The sequence below is a fragment of the Colobus angolensis genome, unplaced genomic scaffold (genome assembly GCF_000951035.1).
Source record: "Colobus angolensis palliatus isolate OR3802 unplaced genomic scaffold, Cang.pa_1.0 Scaffold7, whole genome shotgun sequence".
Lineage (NCBI taxonomy): Eukaryota > Metazoa > Chordata > Mammalia > Primates > Cercopithecidae > Colobus > Colobus angolensis.
In genome coordinates this window covers 24,610,211-24,627,087 of record NW_012120709.1, presented here as the reverse complement: position 1 = coordinate 24,627,087, position 16,877 = coordinate 24,610,211, and the positions used below count along the sequence as shown (strand labels likewise).

At 53.3% G+C, this 16,877-nt stretch overlaps 1 protein-coding gene across 1 annotated transcript; it reads left to right on the top strand.

Annotated features, from left to right (window-relative positions):
• Nucleotides 1–378: 378 nt before the first annotated feature.
• SCN2B (sodium channel, voltage gated, type II beta subunit) lies at nucleotides 379–14,423 on the top strand. The gene is made up of 4 exons (XM_011926872.1): nucleotides 379–692; nucleotides 8,483–8,649; nucleotides 8,945–9,155; nucleotides 10,156–14,423. Exons 1-4 carry the CDS (start codon nucleotides 623–625, stop codon nucleotides 10,353–10,355), a joined length of 648 nt encoding a protein of 215 aa, XP_011782262.1. The 5' UTR covers nucleotides 379–622; the 3' UTR covers nucleotides 10,356–14,423.
• Nucleotides 14,424–16,877: the final 2,454 nt, after the last annotated feature.

Sequence of the window (16,877 nt, the reverse complement as noted above, 5' to 3'; positions counted from 1 at the left end):
GAGATGGGTTTTGCCATGTTGCCCAGGCTGGTCTTGAACTCCTGGACTCAAGTGATCCATCCGGCCTCCCAAAGTACTGGGATTACAGGTGTGAGCCACTGCGCCAGCCTGTATGGAGGTTCCTTTAAATGGGACCATTCCCTGTTTTTAAATGACAATAAGTGTTTCCCCTTTCCAGAATCTTTAAAATAAATGGATTCCTCTAATAGTTTTCAAAATCCAACAATCATCCCAGTGAAGTCAAAAGGCAGGATTTGTATTATTTCTTGTTTTAGAGGGTAAAAATTTCTGGGGATTTCGTTCTTTTCAAAATGACTTTTTTATGCCCTCCCACCTGCTTTTTGAAATCCACCAACCACAATATTTACCCCATCCCCCTTTTCTCTCCCCCCGTCTCTCTCTCTCTCCTTTACACACTCCCTCTCTCTCTCTCTTTTTTAGCAGCAACATACAAGCCGGCCATATTAGAGAGATGGAAATAAAGCTTCCTTAATGTTGTATATGTCTTTGAAGTACATCCGTGCATTTTTTTTTAGCATCCAACCATTCCTCCTCTGTAGTCCTCGCCCCCTCAAATCACCCTCTCCCGTAGCCCACCCGACTAACATCTCAGTCTCTGAAAATGCACAGAGATGCCTGGCTACCTCGCCCTGCCTTCAGTCTCACGGGGCTCAGTCTCTTTTTCTCTTTGGGTAAGTTAGACTCACATCTGCATGCTCCCGAGGGTTCAGAAGTGTAGCCGCAACGTGAAGAGGATGGGGGCAGGGGATAGGAAAGAAGACATTGCTAGCTCTTCCCTCTGTGTCCTTGGGCGGGGAGGTGCTGGGGACTGGAAGGGACGTTGCTGGGGAGTGCAGAACCCTGGGACTACTTAGTCACAGAAATGTTGGGTCAGGGGATCTGAGTGTTGCTGGGGGCTGACAGTGGTCAAGGGAGGTGAATCTTCTCTGGATTTCCCCTAAGTGGACCAATGTGGGGGTGGGGCAGAGAGTGGATTGACCTGCAGTCTCTTCAGGGATTTTTTTTTTTTTCTTTGTAGCTGCCGCAAATGTGGGGTCCTGGGACTTAATGTTCCCTTAAGGGGCTTCTTTTCGGAACCTTGATCCTGGTGGATTTAGGGTGTTAGGAGAGTGTGCGGGGAAGCTGGTGGCAGAAAGTTGAGTCTGGGTCTGGCTTCCTGGCACTCGGTCTCACTGATCTGTTGGAACGTGTGTGGGAGTAGGTGGGAAGCGGGCTTGGGGAATGATGTCTGGATTGGGAGGAGACCTGCTGAGGCACGCACTGATGGAGAAGGCACCTTTGGCTTGGGCCCGATGGAATGGAGGAGGGGCCAGGTGTAGAGATTCAGGAAAAAATGGAACCCACGGGCTGAGCAAGGTTGCGGCCCTTTAAATCCAGCCTCAGAACTGCCCAGCCCAGTCTTGCAGACTGTCCTGTCAAGTGGCCCCAAATATTAATTTTGTATTTGACCACTCAGAGACTTCCTGGTGGGGAAGTGGGCTAGAAAGTTATTTGCAAGCCTGCTTTGTAGAGTTTCGTACTTGCTCCTAAACTTACTTATTGCTGGAGCAGCAACTGAGAGTCAAGTCCAAGGACTTGATGGAAATATTGGCCACCACAAAGCCTCTCTCTCTTTCTGTGGCGTGATGTGCTGGGTTTGGGGTAGGAGTGCTAAACACAGACAGTGCAGAGGCCCTGCCAGCCTGCTTTGCTGAGTTACTTGGTATATTAACATCAGGGCAGGAATGCTATGGAATCTCCAGCAGGACCTGGGTTTCAAGCCACCTTTGTCATTTACGTAATGACCACAGGCAAGTTACTCAACCCCTCTGAGCTTCAGTTCCCTCCCGAGTAAACTAAAGAACGCCTACTGCCTGGCGTGTTTGTGATCTGGGCACGGCAGGAACTCAAGAATGGCTAATGTAAGAATGCTTTTTGTGAGCCCAGGCACTGTGTGTCTTGTTCAGCCCTCACAGCAATTTGAGGTAGATTCTATTATACCTCAGGTTACAGGGAGGAAACAGATGACTATGGTAATGGGTAACGGGAGCTGAGATTTGAACTCCCTGTGTCTGACTTCACCACATTCTCTTAAACGTTGGATTTGACTGCCCCCAATGTTCAAGAAATGGCACTGCTGTATTAACAGTACCTAATTGATCAGTCTCAGGACACGCTGAAAGAGGGGGAGTTGGGTGAGTGGACTGTTGCAAGGAGCCCCAGATGGAGGACAGGACCCCTCCCTCAGGAGTTAGGAAGCGCTTCCTGCAGGAGGGAAGCCGCCTGGTGAGAGCCATGGCTAAGTAAAGTTAGAAAGGGGGCTCAGTGACCAGGACCCAGAGCCCTGGGCTAGGGCAAGGAACAGGGAGTCTGGGATGAAGAGGTCTGAGTGTTGGCGGTGGGGAGATGGTGGTGGGAGGCAGCTAAAGCTTCTGCAAAGCTGAGTGGGAGAGGATGCAGGAATGGGGATTCTGAACTTGAACTTGATTGGTGTCGTAATGAGGCATGTCCCTGGCACTCCAATGCTGAGGGCTGAGTTGACAATGGAACTTTGGTGGTGTTGCGGTAGCATCGATCCCCGGGATGGAGGAGGCCACAAGTGATGAGAGAGGGGACTCTGTCCGGGCTGGGCTTGTAGGGATGACTATGGAGGTGGCCATAAGAGAAGAGGGCCATAAGAGAAAGGGCAGGTGGGCAACCAACTGTACCCACAACAGAAGCATATGAGGCTAGTTTTAGCTAGAAACAATTCAAACGACTGGACTTCCCTCAAGTTTTTCTTGAGACCGTTAACTACACAGTCACTGGCCTGCTTACCACTGTATGGATTATGTTAGGGGAGGCATAGAAAGTGGAGTCTGGGCTGAGCACGGTGGCTCGCGCCTGTATCCCAGTGCTTTAGGAGGTTAAGGTGGGAGGATCGCTTAAGGCCAGGAGTTGGAGACCAGCCTGGGCAACATAGCAAGACCCTGTCTCTATAAAAAAAAAAAAAAGAAAGAAAGAAAGAAAAAAGAAAGAAAAGAAAAAAAGAAAAATGAGCCAGGCATGGTGGCATGTGCCTGTAGTCCTAACTGTTCCAGGATGCTGAGGTAGGAGTATCAAGAATTCCAGGCTGCAGTGAGCCGTGATCATGCCACTGCACTCCAGCGTGGGCAACAGAGCCAAACCCTGTCAAGAAAGAAAGAAAGAAAGAAAGAAAAGAAAGAAAAGAAAGAAAGAAAGAAGAAAGAAAGAAAGAAAGAAAGAAAGAAAGAAAGAAAGAAAGAAAGAAAGAAAGAAAGAAAAAGAAAGAAAGAGAGAGAGAAAGAAAGAAAGAAAAAAGAGAAAGTGAAGTCTGGTCCTCACTCTGGCCCACTGCACATATCTGCTGCTTGTGGTGGCAGGGACCCAGACATGGTGAGAAAGCTGTCTCTTCTTCCTTTAGTAGACTTTATTGAGCCCCACTCTGTGCCACCCACTGTCCTGGGTACCAGGGATACCAAGATGAATAAGAATCAGTTCCCCGGAGCCTCTTGAGGGAAACAGGCCCGTAAACAAATAATAACAAGACAACATTGTATGTATGGTAACAATAATAGCAATAATGATCATCAGAGTCGCAGCTAACTTTTGTCCAGGCCACGTGCTAGGCACCGTGCTGAACTTCATGCAGATAGTAAGTCACTTAATCCTTACAACAGCCCTATGAAGTTGGGCTTATTGTCCGCTATATTACAGATGAGGAAACTGAGGCACTGGGGGGTTAACTATCCTGCCATTCTGCCCCCAAGTCATGTGGAAGAGATAGGAACAGGGCTTGGGTGAGGAAAAGGACACTGGGGAAACAGTCACCGAGGCTAATGCCCTGTGAGCTGGGACCTGAGGGATAAGTAGGAGGGCCCCAGGGACAGGGGGGCAAATGAGCTTCCCAACCTGAAGCAAAAATATGTGCAAAGTCATGGAGAAGGGAAGCAAGGTGGTGTTTTCAGAAAAAATCAGAACTGGGGTCACTGGAGTGAAGGAGACCTGGGGGGATGGGGGCTGGCAGGAGATGAGGCTAGGGTATAAGTTGGCCTCAGATGGCAAAGGGCTTGGAAGCCGTGCCCAGGAGCCTGGACTTGATCCTGAAAGCAGTGGGTAGCCGTTGGAGGTTGGGAGGTGAGGAGTGATGAGGGTGGGTTGCTCCTGGCTGCACGGGGATGGACTGGAGTGGCCGGGGCTGGGGAGGCCCTGGAGCAGGAAGGGTCTGGATGGTATAGCAATGCAGGTGCGGAGATACGGGCTGGATGCCACACTCACCTGGGAGGCAGGAGCTGCCCTGGGAGACAGTTCATCTGTTTAGACACTTAAAAAAAAAGAAGGAAATAATTGCCTCATAGTTTGCTGTAGGGTGGAAAGAGGAGTGAAGAGATTAACTTCCAGTCTCTGCAAGAGTTAGCATTTGGCAGATGAGCAAATTTTCATAGTCTCTGCGAGATGGGCTAGTTAGAACAGCAGATGACACGGTGCTTGAGGGCCCAGATGTGCCTTGGAGACAGCAGGGGGCCCCGCCACTGCTGAGGTTTTGGATCTAAGATCAGAAGTCACATCCCGTTGATGATCATTTCCCTTCTGTGAGTTGAAAATCAGGAGACACAGGCCCCAGACCTGGTCTCAAATGGGACAACCAGGAAGACTGCGTGCCTCCCTTGTGTGGAGGTTCCTTTAAATGCAACCATTCCCTGCTGGCCGGCCTGCCTGGAGTTGGACCTGCCGTATAGTCGGCAAGAGATCTGCTACCCCAGGTGCCTTGGGATGGAGCTCACTTCCCCACTCAGCTTCAGTGCCTCAACCCTGCCTGGAGCCAGGCAGGCTAGCTTCAGATTCTAGCTTCGCCTCTTACTAGCCGTGAACTTGGGTTCGTCTCTTAACTTCTTTGTGCTGCATCTTCCCCATCCGGAATGTGGGAGTGATAACAGGGTTTTGTTAGTATTAAATGAGGTGATATATGTAGAGCGCGTAGACAGTGCCTGGCTCGTTGTAAGCATTTTGTAAGGGTTTGTGGCTGTGAAGTCCTTTCTGTGGCCTTGGCCATGCATTCGGGTGCTTTCCCGAAGCAGGACAGTTAATCAAGAGACCAGAGTTTTGCTCAGAGCTGTGATCTTATTGAGCCATGGCCCCTACGTCTTTAATGAGGGCCCGGACTGGCGGAAGGTCTGAGGCCCAGCACCCTAAAGCTGCTGGGATTCTGATAAGGTCACAGGCTCACGTGGGATCTTGGATGAGGGGCTAGGAACCATGATTCTGGCCTCAGCTTGTCCCTATTCTCTGCGTGTGCCTCTCATGGCCTCTCTTTCCTCATCGGTAAAACAATGGGGCTAGATCTACGGTTTCTGATCTCAGCTCCAACTCTGGCTCCGGATCCCACGCACCCTCGCCGCAGGGAACTTGACGTTTGACCTCTGTGACCACTAGAGGGCACGCGTGTTCCGCCCGGTACCTTCTGCAGTGCCGCGCTGCAGGGTGGGGAGGGGGAGCCCGCATTGCACCTCTCTGGCTCCCCCAGTCCTGCGGGCCCGAAAAGGCGCCCCCGCACTCCTCTCTACCCTGCCCTCCTCCACGGCAGGGCGCTAGCTCCTTCGAGATGGTGGAGTTCAAGTTCTAATCTGGAGCACTGCCTTGGGCTTGGTGGAGGGGGCGGGCAGAGGCCCGCGCAGGGTCTGCCGGGTTTCACAGAACGCAGACTTTTTGGCCTGAGGAGCCCCTGGGAAGATGATCGACCTCCCAAGGGAAGAGCTAGAGGGGCAGCACATTCCTGGGATGGGAGGTAAGCTCAGGACAGGCACTGTCAATGCCTTCCCTCAGAGCTCTGTGCCTCTGCAGATAGAGATGCTGTTGGCATTTTCTGCACACCTCCTCCTTGGCTGGTGCGGTGCCAGATGCTTTCAGAATGGTGATGAAAGTGCAGGAGATGGAATTGGGCTTTGTTCTTCCTGGCAGGGGCCTACTCATCCTCCCCAGGCCGTACTCCCCTAATGAGCACTTAAGCTCACACCTGGAATCCTCAGCCCTGGGCTCCTCCTCTAGAAAACGCAGATGGTGACACCTGTCTCCCAGCTTGGAGAACAGATGAGGTCCCCATGCCTACCCCTCCATCCAGGGCTGCTTCCAGTTCAGAGAATCTCTGGTTCTTAAGTCCTACCACTTGCCCTGATCACTCGGGCCAGGGGCGGGGCCGGCAGAAGGGTGCTCCAGGCAGACGTTGATTTCCCTGCAGGCTGCAGGGCAGCTGCTTCTGCAGCTTTGTGCAGGAAAAAAAAAAAAAAAGTTTGAAAAATAGGAGCCCTGCAGGCCTGGGCTGTTTGCCAATTCCTAAGGACTGGCTGGAGGGGACAGTCTCCAAGGTGCCCTCAGGCCAGGCCAGATGCTCCCCTAGAAGCCCTTCCTGTTTGCAAGGCAGAACTTGGGGAGAATTGAGGATAATAGCAGCTACCATTTGCTGAATACTTACTGCTTATTTTCATTATGGAAACAACCCTGCTGCATTTTACAAAGGAGCAGCCCCCACTCTCCTAGCTTCTGATGCTGGAGCTGGGATTGAACCCAAGTCTAGTCACATCCCCCTGTCTACGCTGTTCCCACATCAGCCACTACTGGGCTCGCCTGGACAGCCTCCCAGCACTCCCCAACCCTGCAGGGACCTCCTATCACACTCCAAAGAGGAAACTCCTAATTCCGCATCCTGGCCCACAAAGCCTTTATGAGCTGGTCCCTGCCTTATTCTCGGACCTCAGGTCTCACCATGTGCCCCCTCAGTCACTCTGCCCCCTCTGCCTCAGGCACACGAAGCTCCTTCCAGTCACTGGGACTTGGCCCCTGGGAGTACCCCTGCCTGGGAACTCGACTCCCTCAAAACTTCAACGGGCTCACTCCCTCACTTCAGGTGGCACTGCCTGCGTGTCCCCCTCAGAGCAGTCTTCGCTGCCCACCCGACATCAGACAATGCCGCTCTACCTTGCCGTGTGTCTCTAACCTACAACTCCATGATTTTTTTCCTTGTTGATGTCTATCCTTCTTCCCAGAATATAAGCTTCATGATGCAGTGACTCTGCCTGACCTGTTCACCCCCTGCCTGATCTGCCTAACCCCCAGGGCCTAGACTAAGTGCCTGGCACACAGTAGGTGATTTATAAATATTTGGTAAATGAGTGAATGAATGACGCTGAACACTGCTGTTTATCCTCCATAAAGAAAGGGAATCTTCTGAGATAAGGTTCTTGAGGATACGGGCAGAGCATCTTGGAATGAAGGCCAGGGCTCAGGTGAGTCCAGTGAGGTGCCTAGGGCGTGACATTTAAAGAGGTAGTTCCATGACCAGAGAGTGGATGCCCCTTAAGTATGTTGCCCCAGGCCCCTCGCTCACCTCCCTATAGGCTCTGTCCTGCTTAGAATGTCAGAGTGGGACAGGCCTTTCTCAGCCCCAGCACCAAGGTCTCCTGGCCTACATCTGGTGTTCCTAATAGGACTCCTCCACAGAACCAGCAGCTCCCACCCTGCCCTCCTATAGCAAGCAGCTCCTTGCCGTGGTGTCTCCAGGTCTGACATCTCCAAGAGGGACTCCTGTCCCTGTAGACCCATCAGCTGGTCCTTGGAATGGTGCCTCACCTTCTGGGGCACCTCTTCCCTCCCACAGCTTGTCTGCCCTCTTTCTCGTCTGTCACAAGCCTGAGGAAGGTAGGGGGCTGGGCTGTGCTGGGACACAGCTTGGCTCTGTCCCTGGGATATGGAGAGCGAGGCCTTCCAAATCTCCAGCTGTTCTCAAGCTGCTGCCCTGAGAACAGAACCGCAGGGGAGCCCTGCAGTTTCAGCTGGAAGGGCTTTGGCCCAGCAAAGATGGTTCGAAGTGGTGAGAATAAGGGGGAAACTGAGGCAAGCATAGTGAAGCCCCTTGTCTGTGGTCTGCTAGCATATGATAGAAGTGGGGCAAGTGTGGTGGGGGCGGGGGTTGCAACAGTGGTTCTGGAAAAGGCTTGGGGCCATTTGGCTGCCCCTGGCTTGACAGACAGATGACGTGATGATTTGGTCTCTCTCCTCCCCTACCTGCTCTGCCACCCCACTTTGCCTCAAAGACCATATCTGGTGCCCCATATGTGCCTGCCCACTCCAGGAGTATGGACTGGGGAGGCTGAGTGGGCCCCTGCCAGGAAGAACAAAGCCCAATTCCATGCGGCTTGCACCTGTACTCCCAGCTACTTGGGAGGCTGAGGTGAGAGGATCACCTGAGCCCAGCAGGCTGAGGCTGCAGTGAATCATGATTGCACCACTGCACTCCAGTTTGGGCAACAGAGACCCTGTTGCAAGTAACAATAACTCCCACCTCCTGACTAACTGGAGCTGTCGAGGACCCAGTCCCCTGCCCGTTGCTCTGCTCTGCCTCATCCCCCAACGCCCTCAGGCACAGAGGGCTTGCCCCTCCCCAGCCCTTCCAGCCAGACTCCTCACCAGCTTGTGGCTTCGTCTGCAGTGCCGCCAGGACGGAGCATGGAGGTCACAGTACCTGCCACCCTCAATGTCCTCAATGGCTCTGACGCCCGCCTGCCCTGCACCTTCAACTCCTGCTACACAGTGAACCACAAACAGTTCTCCCTGAACTGGACTTACCAGGGGTGCAACAACTGCTCCGAGGAGATGGTGAGTCCTGGGCTGAAGGCGGGAGTGGGGGAGGAGGCAGGAGCCCCGCAGCGTGAAGCCCCCGTCCCGCCACCGGCCCCTGCGCTGGACTAGGGCCCCAGAGGACCCTGGGTGGGCTGCGTGCTCTGGAGGCTTCGACACAAGGTGCGCTGCGCACCCAGGTGCCTCCTAGAGGTAACTGCTTCTCTTCCCCAGGAAAAGGGTGGATGGGAAGAGGCGGCATCCTCGCTGTCCTTGCAGTTGCTTGCTCATTCAGCCGCCCATCCGCCCGTCCTGTCCCTCGCTCCATCCCCAGTTCCTCCAGTTCCGCATGAAGATCATTAACCTGAAGCTGGAACGGTTTCAAGACCGCGTGGAGTTCTCGGGGAACCCCAGCAAGTACGATGTGTCCGTGATGCTGAGAAACGCGCGGCCTGAGGACGAGGGGATTTACAACTGCTACATCATGAACCCCCCCGACCGCCACCGGGGCCATGGCAAGATCCATCTGCAGGTCATCATGGAAGGTGAAGGCTGGGGTGCCAGCTGCGGGGCCCTGACCTTTCCCACCCACCTACTCTCAGCAGCACTGGCTCAGGGCACTTTGGGGAGGCCACGCCTTCCTGAGCGTGGGAGCAACCATTTGTGCTGCGTAGAAGGAATCCATTTTCTTCCCTCTAGTCCTCAAGAACCTGGGAATGGGTCCCAGAGAGTCCTGGTCATGATATAGACTATAATCCCGGTCTTAATGATGGGGCTGGGCGTGATGGCTCACACTTGTAATCACAGCACTTTGGGAGGCTGAGGCAGGCAGATAGCTTGAGCTCAGGAGCTTGAGACCAGCCTGGGCAACATGGCAAAACTCCATCTCTACAGAAAATGCAAAAATTAGCTAGGCATGGTGGCTGGCACCTATACTCCTAGCTACTTGGGGGGCTGAGGTGAGAGGATCACCTGAGCCCAGCAGGTCGAGGCTGCAGCGAATCATGATTGCGCCACTGCACTCCAGCTTGGGCAACAGAGCAAGACCCTGTTTCAGATGACAACAACAACAATAATAATGAGGGTGATGATGGCAGCTTTCATTTATTGGGCACCTCTATGTCTCAGCCGTAGGGCTAAGCTCTGTTTATGCATTATTTCATCCTCATGAAAACCTTTGAGAAAGGTATTATTATGAACCCCATTTTACAGGTTAGAAAACTGAGGTTAGGGAGGATAAGTTACTTAAGGTCATGCAGTTCATAAGTTGTACAGTCAGGACTCAAACTTGGGTCTGGTTTGATCTTAAAGTTCGTGCTCTTAAATACTTCATCACACTACCTCCTCTGGGGCCTTTGGGTGTCCTGGGATTTGAGGGTGGGGGCGCTTCAGGGTCAGTCACCTGGATTGCTTTTTGGCTTTGCTAAAGTCCTGTCTGTGGAGGAGAGTAAAGTCAGGGTGGTTCCACGCATGCCATGGGTAGTGGGGTGGTGGGGGAGGCCCCTTTCCCAGCCCTGGTGCTCAGTGGCTCCCCTTCCTTTCCAGAGCCCCCTGAGCGGGACTCCACGGTGGCCGTGATTGTGGGTGCCTCCGTCGGGGGCTTCCTGGCTGTGGTCATCTTGGTGCTGATGGTGGTCAAGTGTGTGAGGAGAAAAAAAGAGCAGAAGCTGAGCACAGATGACCTGAAGACCGAGGAGGAGGGCAAGACGGACGGCGAGGGCAACCCGGATGATGGCGCCAAGTAGTGGGTGGCCGGCCCCGCAGCCTCCTGTGTCCCGTCTCCTCCCCTCTCTGCCCTGTACAGTGACCCTGCCTGCCCGCTCTTGGTGTGCTTCCCGTGACCTAGGACCCCAGGGCCCACCTGGGGCCTCCTGAACCCTCCACTTCGAATCTCCCGCCCTGCACCAAGAGTGACCCACTGTCTTCCATCTGAGAAACCTGCCATGCTCTGGGACATGTGGGCCCTGGGGAGAGGAGAGAAAGGGCTCCCACCTGCCAGTCCCTGGGGGAGGCAGGAGGTACGTGTGAGGGTCCCCAGAGAGAAGGGAGTGGGTGGGCAGGGGTGGAGGAGGAGGGCTGCTGTCCACCTGCCCAGTGCTTGGCCTGGCAGTGGCTTCAGAGAGGACCTGGTTGGGAGGGAGGGCTTTCCTGTGCTGACAGAGCTCCCTCAGGAGGGCTTGGCCCGGCGTGGCTGTGCTCCTCCCCTGCTCCCAGCCCAGAGCAGCCGTCAGGCTGGAGGTGACGATGAGTTCCTGAAACTTGGAGGGGCATGTTAAAGGGATGACTGTGCATTCCAGGGCACTGAAGGAAAGCCAGGGCTGCAGGCAAAGCTGGACATGTGCCCTGGCCCGGGAGGCTGTGTCGGGCCCTCATTTCCATTGCTAGTGGCCTCCTTGGGGCTCCTGTTGGCTCCTAATCCCTTGGGACTGTGGATGAAGCCAGACTGGAAGAGCAGCTCCAGGTAGGGGGCCAGGTTCCACAGAGGGCACCCACCAACAGAGGCCAGTTTCAAAGTCAGCTGAGGGGCTGAGGGGTGGGCCCCATGGTGAATGCAGGTTGCTGCAGGCTCTGACTTCTCCCTGGGGTAACCACCCTCACCTGGGCAGGGGCAGCCAAGGCTGGGAAATGAGGAGGCCATGCGCAGGGTGGGGCAGCTTTCTTTGGGGCTTCAGTGAGAACTCTCCCAGTTGCCCTCGGTGGGATTTCCACCTGGCTTTTAGCTGCAGAGAGGGAAGGGAAAGTCTTAGGCCGGCATGAGGGGAGGCCTTGGAACCTGAGTCCCCAGTGGCAGCCCTGTCCCATCTGTGGCCACGCTACTCGCTCCTCTCCCAACAACTCCCTTCACAGGAACAAAAATGGCAATTGTAGGCCGGGCATGGTGGCTCACGCCTGTAATCCCAGCACTTTGGGAGGCCGAGGCGAGTGGATCACCTGAAGTCAGGAGTTCAAGACCAGCCTGGCCAACATGGTAAAACCCCATCTCTACTAAAAACACAAAAATTAGCTGGGCATGGTGGCGTGTGCCTGTAATCCCAGCTACTTGGGAGGCTGAGGCAGGAGAATCGCTTGAGCCTGGGAAGCGGAGGTTGCAGTGAACTGAGATTACACCACTGCACTCCAGCCTGGGCGACATAGAGAGACTCCGTCCCAAAAAAAAAAAAAAGGGAGCCAACCATCACTGCCATTACACTCACATTCAGTGGAAATTGGTTAGGCCTGAGAGAAGGAGCAAGAGACAGAAACACTGACTCTGAGAACACGACCTTGGAAGATCCTGACATCAACTAGCCAAGTCACTCACTTACAAATGGGGAAACTGAGGTTCCACCTGACAGAAACTGAGGATCCTGCCCTCTTCTCTGGCTCCTCAGTCTCCAGTTTGAATCAACAGAGCCATCATTTTCCAGGTGGGAGGGGCCTCTGGGGCCTGGTCCATGATGGGGCGAGGTGGAGGGGTGGGCTCCTCTAGCCCTGCCCCTGTCCCAGGAGTCCAGCCCCTCTGGCCAGGACTGAGGAGGAGTGGAGGGAAGCAGGGAGGGAGGGAGCAAGCATGAAGGGCGCAGCTGCTGGCAAATGCCTCATTCCCTGCCCCAGCACTTCCCAGCCTTTCCAGGAGCTCAGCCCCACCCCTGCTCAGGGAGTCAGGTGCCCAGGGTAGGGAATAAGTCTAGGAAAGGGGGTGGAGACAGGACTGTGACAGTCTCAGGGACCAATCCCTGCCTCTGCCCATCAGATGGCCAATTTGGGGAGAGAGCAATATCATCTGGGAGATTCAGCTTAATTCGCTTCAATTCAGCAACCATTCATTGAGCATCTATTATGTGCCAGGCACTGTGCCGGGCACTGGGGACATACACAAAGCCATAAGCATTGGGGGCTGCCAGGTTGGCACTGTAGGGACCAAGATTAACTTTTTGGTGCATCTAATTCCACCTTTGCAAGACACTGCTTCCAAGGCTACAATTGGGGAAGATGAAGAGATTCTAGAATCTGGGCCCTGGGAAGGGAGAAACAGCAGGGAAGAGGGACGATACAACAGGGTCAAGGGTGCAGAGGCCAGGCAGAGTGGGCACAGAGTGGGGGATGGGCAACTAGCCTGATAACACCTGGGTGAGGTGAGTGAGTCAAGCCCATCTGGAAATGCTAAACCCATCAGCTCAGTATCTAACTGCCAATTAACACACTGCCAATGTGGGTGGGCTAAGCCACCAGGATGCCTGCAGCAGATGGACACTGCCCATACTCGAGCCAGCCAGCTGGGGGCAGAGAGGTGGGTGGTGGGCACCTCATGCCAGCTGAGATCAAGAGTGGTTGTATACATTTCTGCAGCTTGCAGATTTCATTTTTTTGGTCACTCTTAAAGTGTCCTTCTCTCCCAGGATGAGTTAGGATCTGTGCTGATGTTGGGAACTTATCTTTCTCCAGGATTCATAACATTTAGGGGAACTTTTTGTGGGCTTTCCTAGTGTATTCTAAGAAGTTCTAACTCTCCATCAAGAAGCCCAAGATTTCTGGAGTCTTTTTTCCCTCTGCCCTGACCAGTTGGGGCCCAGGAAAAGCAATGTCTCTTCATGGGCCTCAGGGCCCCGGCAGATGGGGCTGGGTCAGGAGCTATCTCTGTCCCAGGTGCTCAGCCCGCATATGCATTTTCTTCTGGAGCCTCTTAGAATCTCCTCCAGAGGACTCATAGAGCTGCCTCCCCCAGGATGGTGAGGTTGGGAGCAAAATGGGGCTTCTGTAAGTAGAGGTGGAAAACCAGTGAGATGTTTCCACAGCGGCCATTTCTCTACCCTGTTTCCTAACTTATGCTGACAAGTTTTTCCTCTTCCTACCATGGGGTTCGAGCCCCATTTCTGGCTGCATGTTCCCACCACCATGCTCTGCTGGTTTCAGTCTGCTGACTTTCTCAACTGCTCCAGCCTCTCCTGCTCTTTCAGAACCTCCCCCTGCCCCCCCTCCCCCCAATCTGTCTTTTCCTCCTAATTAAGGGCCACTGCAAAGACAGACGGGCGGCTAACCCATGGGATTTAGCTTATAAGAACAAAGCACAATTTTTCAGGACTGAAATGCCTTGAGGTGCCTTGGAACTGGCTTTGGAAATAGCTATCTGCCCCTTAGCTATGGACTCTTCAGTTATTTCCAGTTTATAAAAAGGAAAAGCTGATCAGATCCATATTTATCTCTGCGAGTCTCCTTGGGAAGGTTGGGCTGGTAAATATTTGCAAGGTCAGGTTAAGCAGACAGACAATTGAAAATACTGGGCAGGTCCAAAAGGATAGTCCCAGGCCATAGGAATGGCTTGGTGCAGTTAACGGGTGATGAAGCAAGTAATCTTCCTTCCTACTTATGTCTTCAGGATGGACAGCCTGTGTCTCTTGCTGTGCCTCTTGCTGGCGTCTTCCTTTATTGAAGCTTGCTGATGCACTGTATATAGTCTCTCAATATAGGTATAGATATATTATATATACAAATATCAAACATCTCACCACACCCACCCCAAAAGTTACACTGTGTGTGTGTGGGGAGGTGTAATCACTTCTCAGTGTTTTGAGTTGATTCACCAAAGGCAAATTTTGGAATGTTCTTGCACTTTGTGCACTTGGAGGGGAAAACCCAACTACATATGCACTTTCTTGGTTGTGTGTGCTATAGAGAGGTTGGAAGGGGTGGTTGGAAGGGGAGAGAAACTGAGATGGCCCTCTATGACCTGACTGCTGGGATGTATCTGCTTTTGGGAGCAGACTGAGTTTCTTTTGCAATTTGTCTTATTGTTTGGGTCTACTGGCGACAATAAACTGTCTCCCCTGAAAATCCCTCGAGTGTGGCTTTATTCAGGGGTTCAGGGCAGGGTAGACTGAAGCTTTGCCAGGATCTTAACTGGAACCCTAGGTGCTCCTTGCCTGGTAATCCCATTGGTGCTGCCAGATATCCAGCATCTGAGGGCCTCAACGCCCCTGTCTCACAAGGGGAATGTTGTCTAACCCACACTTGTCCCCCCACAGATGTTTCATCCCTTTGCCTTTCCCAGCCCCCTGGGGACTCTGCCCACCCTGAGACAGGGTGACTGAACACCTACTTCTTGGAGGGCTCTCGATTATTTTGGGGATGAAGACAACCCTGGAAGCTCCCAAGGCTGACTGTCATGTGGATGTTGCCTGTTCTTTGCATGGGCAGACAGGCCATCCTTCCTGCTCTGTTCCCCAAAGGTGTTGGATTAGACATTTCTTTTGCCTCCTCTGGACTCAGAAAGAATAGATGACAGCTGGTCAGAGTCTGCCCTCATGCAATTCATGGAGAAGGGTGGCTGTGGGAAGGTTCAGGTGGCTTATGTCCCATCTACATACTGCTGGATCCTATTTACATGTGCCAAAGCAACCCTAAGAAGTTTAGGACCAGAGGCGACCTCCTGGCTAGGGGCTCCACTGTCCAAGACAGGCCTTTTTTTCCTCCCTTGCTCTCTATTCTTCTGTCTCTTTGCATCTCTCCCTCCCTCCCTTGCACCTCTCTCTCTCTCTCTCTCTCTCTCTCTCTCTCTCTCTCCCCTAGGAGGCTTACCAGGCTTACCTTCCTCTTCCTACCCTGAGGTTTCGAGCCCCACTTCTGGCTGCATGTTCCCACCACCACACTCTGCTAGTTTCTCAACCGCTCTAGCCTCTCCTGCTCTCTCAGAACCTCCCCCCGCCTCCCCTCCCCCCATCTGTCTCTTCCTCCTAATTAAGGGCCACTGCAAAGAGAGACAGGCTGGCTAACCCTTTTCAGCAAGAAAAACCTCAACTTGCTGAATGGCAAAGACACACTTAGGTAGTTGGTTCCTACTTTTCTCTTGGTTTCTGTCTCATTCCTGTCTGCTCTCTGGTGATCCAGAGACCCTCACCAGTGGTTAGTAGTTAGGAATACGCCAAGAGGACCTTGACATTGGTCGTCCTAATGGTTTAAAGGATGACAGCTGCCATTTGGGAGAGAAGTCAGACCGGAGGTGGGAACGTTAAACAAAGGTGGCTGGTATTCAACAGCACCAAAGTTCCCTTGGTTTAAAAGAATGTCTATCCCTGGAGCCTGAGTCCTTCCAAGAATCGGGTGTTGGCGGGGAGGGTGCTTCTTTACTTAACAGATAGGGACATTTGGGCAAGGGACATGGACTGAGCTGCAGAAGGCACCAGGGATTCTGGTTGGTTCCTTCCAGGATGGACACAGGCCCCTGATATTCGGCCAGGCCAGCAGCATCTTCCTCACTGGGCTTTTCTCCCAAACACTTGGTTTTGGGGACCAGGTAGCAAAGGGACTAGGAACACTTTGCCCCAACAGATTGAGAGTTCTTCCTATGGGCAAAGAAAAGGGAGCAAGGCCCTGGGGAAGAGGGCCTTGGAAGTCACAAACTGGGCCTGGTTTCTGGGAAGGCTAGATTTGGTTCAGGCATCTCCCCTAAATTTGGGTTCTTCGGCCCGGCCTGCCTGGGGCAGGGTGGATTAATTTCGATTGCAGAATGAGCTGCCTTGGTGGGGGAAGGGATAGCTCCTACCCTGGTGCTCAAAATGATTGGTCTTCTGTGCCCCTCAATTGGGATGGAGATACCTATACAAGAGCCTCCCAGTTCCCACTGGACACCCCATGCGTGGGATATCACAGTGCGATAGCCATTGGCCTGCCCATGGACGGTTGCTAGGGAATAGGAATCTGGGTCAAAAGGAATAGGAGTGACAGAGTAGACCTTTGCAACAGCAGAGATGGGAGGGCCCCCAGGAATACCTGTCAAGGCTCCTCATTATTCTAAAGGGGAAACTGAGGACCAGAACAGAGAAGTGACATGCTTAAGGCGACATGATGAGTCAAGTACAGACAGAGTCTGGCACTAGGTTCTGAGTCCGCTGTGCTTCCTGCAGTCCACAGGTGCTGCACCTAGTGCTTGACACAACAGCAAGCACCAGCCCAGGCCCCTCCCCTGCTCTCCCCAGCTTGGCCTGAGTTGGTGCAGAAGAGGCACTCATGCTTCCTTAAGGGCCCAGTTTTCAAAGCTGAAGTTCAGAGAGGGAACATGATTTGCCCAGTCATACAGTTGGCTAATGACAGAGCCTGGGATAGAACCCAAGTCTCTCTTCCCCCAGTAAATGCCTTCCCTAGGCTGACCTGATGTCCCTGGGCTCATGTCCTTTGGCACTAGTTCCTGGAGTCCCGTTCCCATCCCCCATCAGCGTGACGTGCCTCATGTCAGTTTGCATAGGGGCCCCTCTTAGGTTACCTATCTCCCTCCCATCTTGCAAGGGTGGAAG

Excerpts from the sequence above, each read along its gene's own strand:
- SCN2B (XM_011926872.1), top strand. The coding sequence starts at position 623 with ATGCACAGAGATGCCTGGCTACCTCGCCCTGCCTTCAGTCTCACGGGG. Across the intron at positions 693-8,482 it reads CAGTCTCTTTTTCTCTTTGG|TGCCGCCAGGACGGAGCATG; the intron begins GTAAGTTAGACT and ends CTTCGTCTGCAG. Across the intron at positions 9,156-10,155 it reads TCTGCAGGTCATCATGGAAG|AGCCCCCTGAGCGGGACTCC; the intron begins GTGAAGGCTGGG and ends CTTCCTTTCCAG.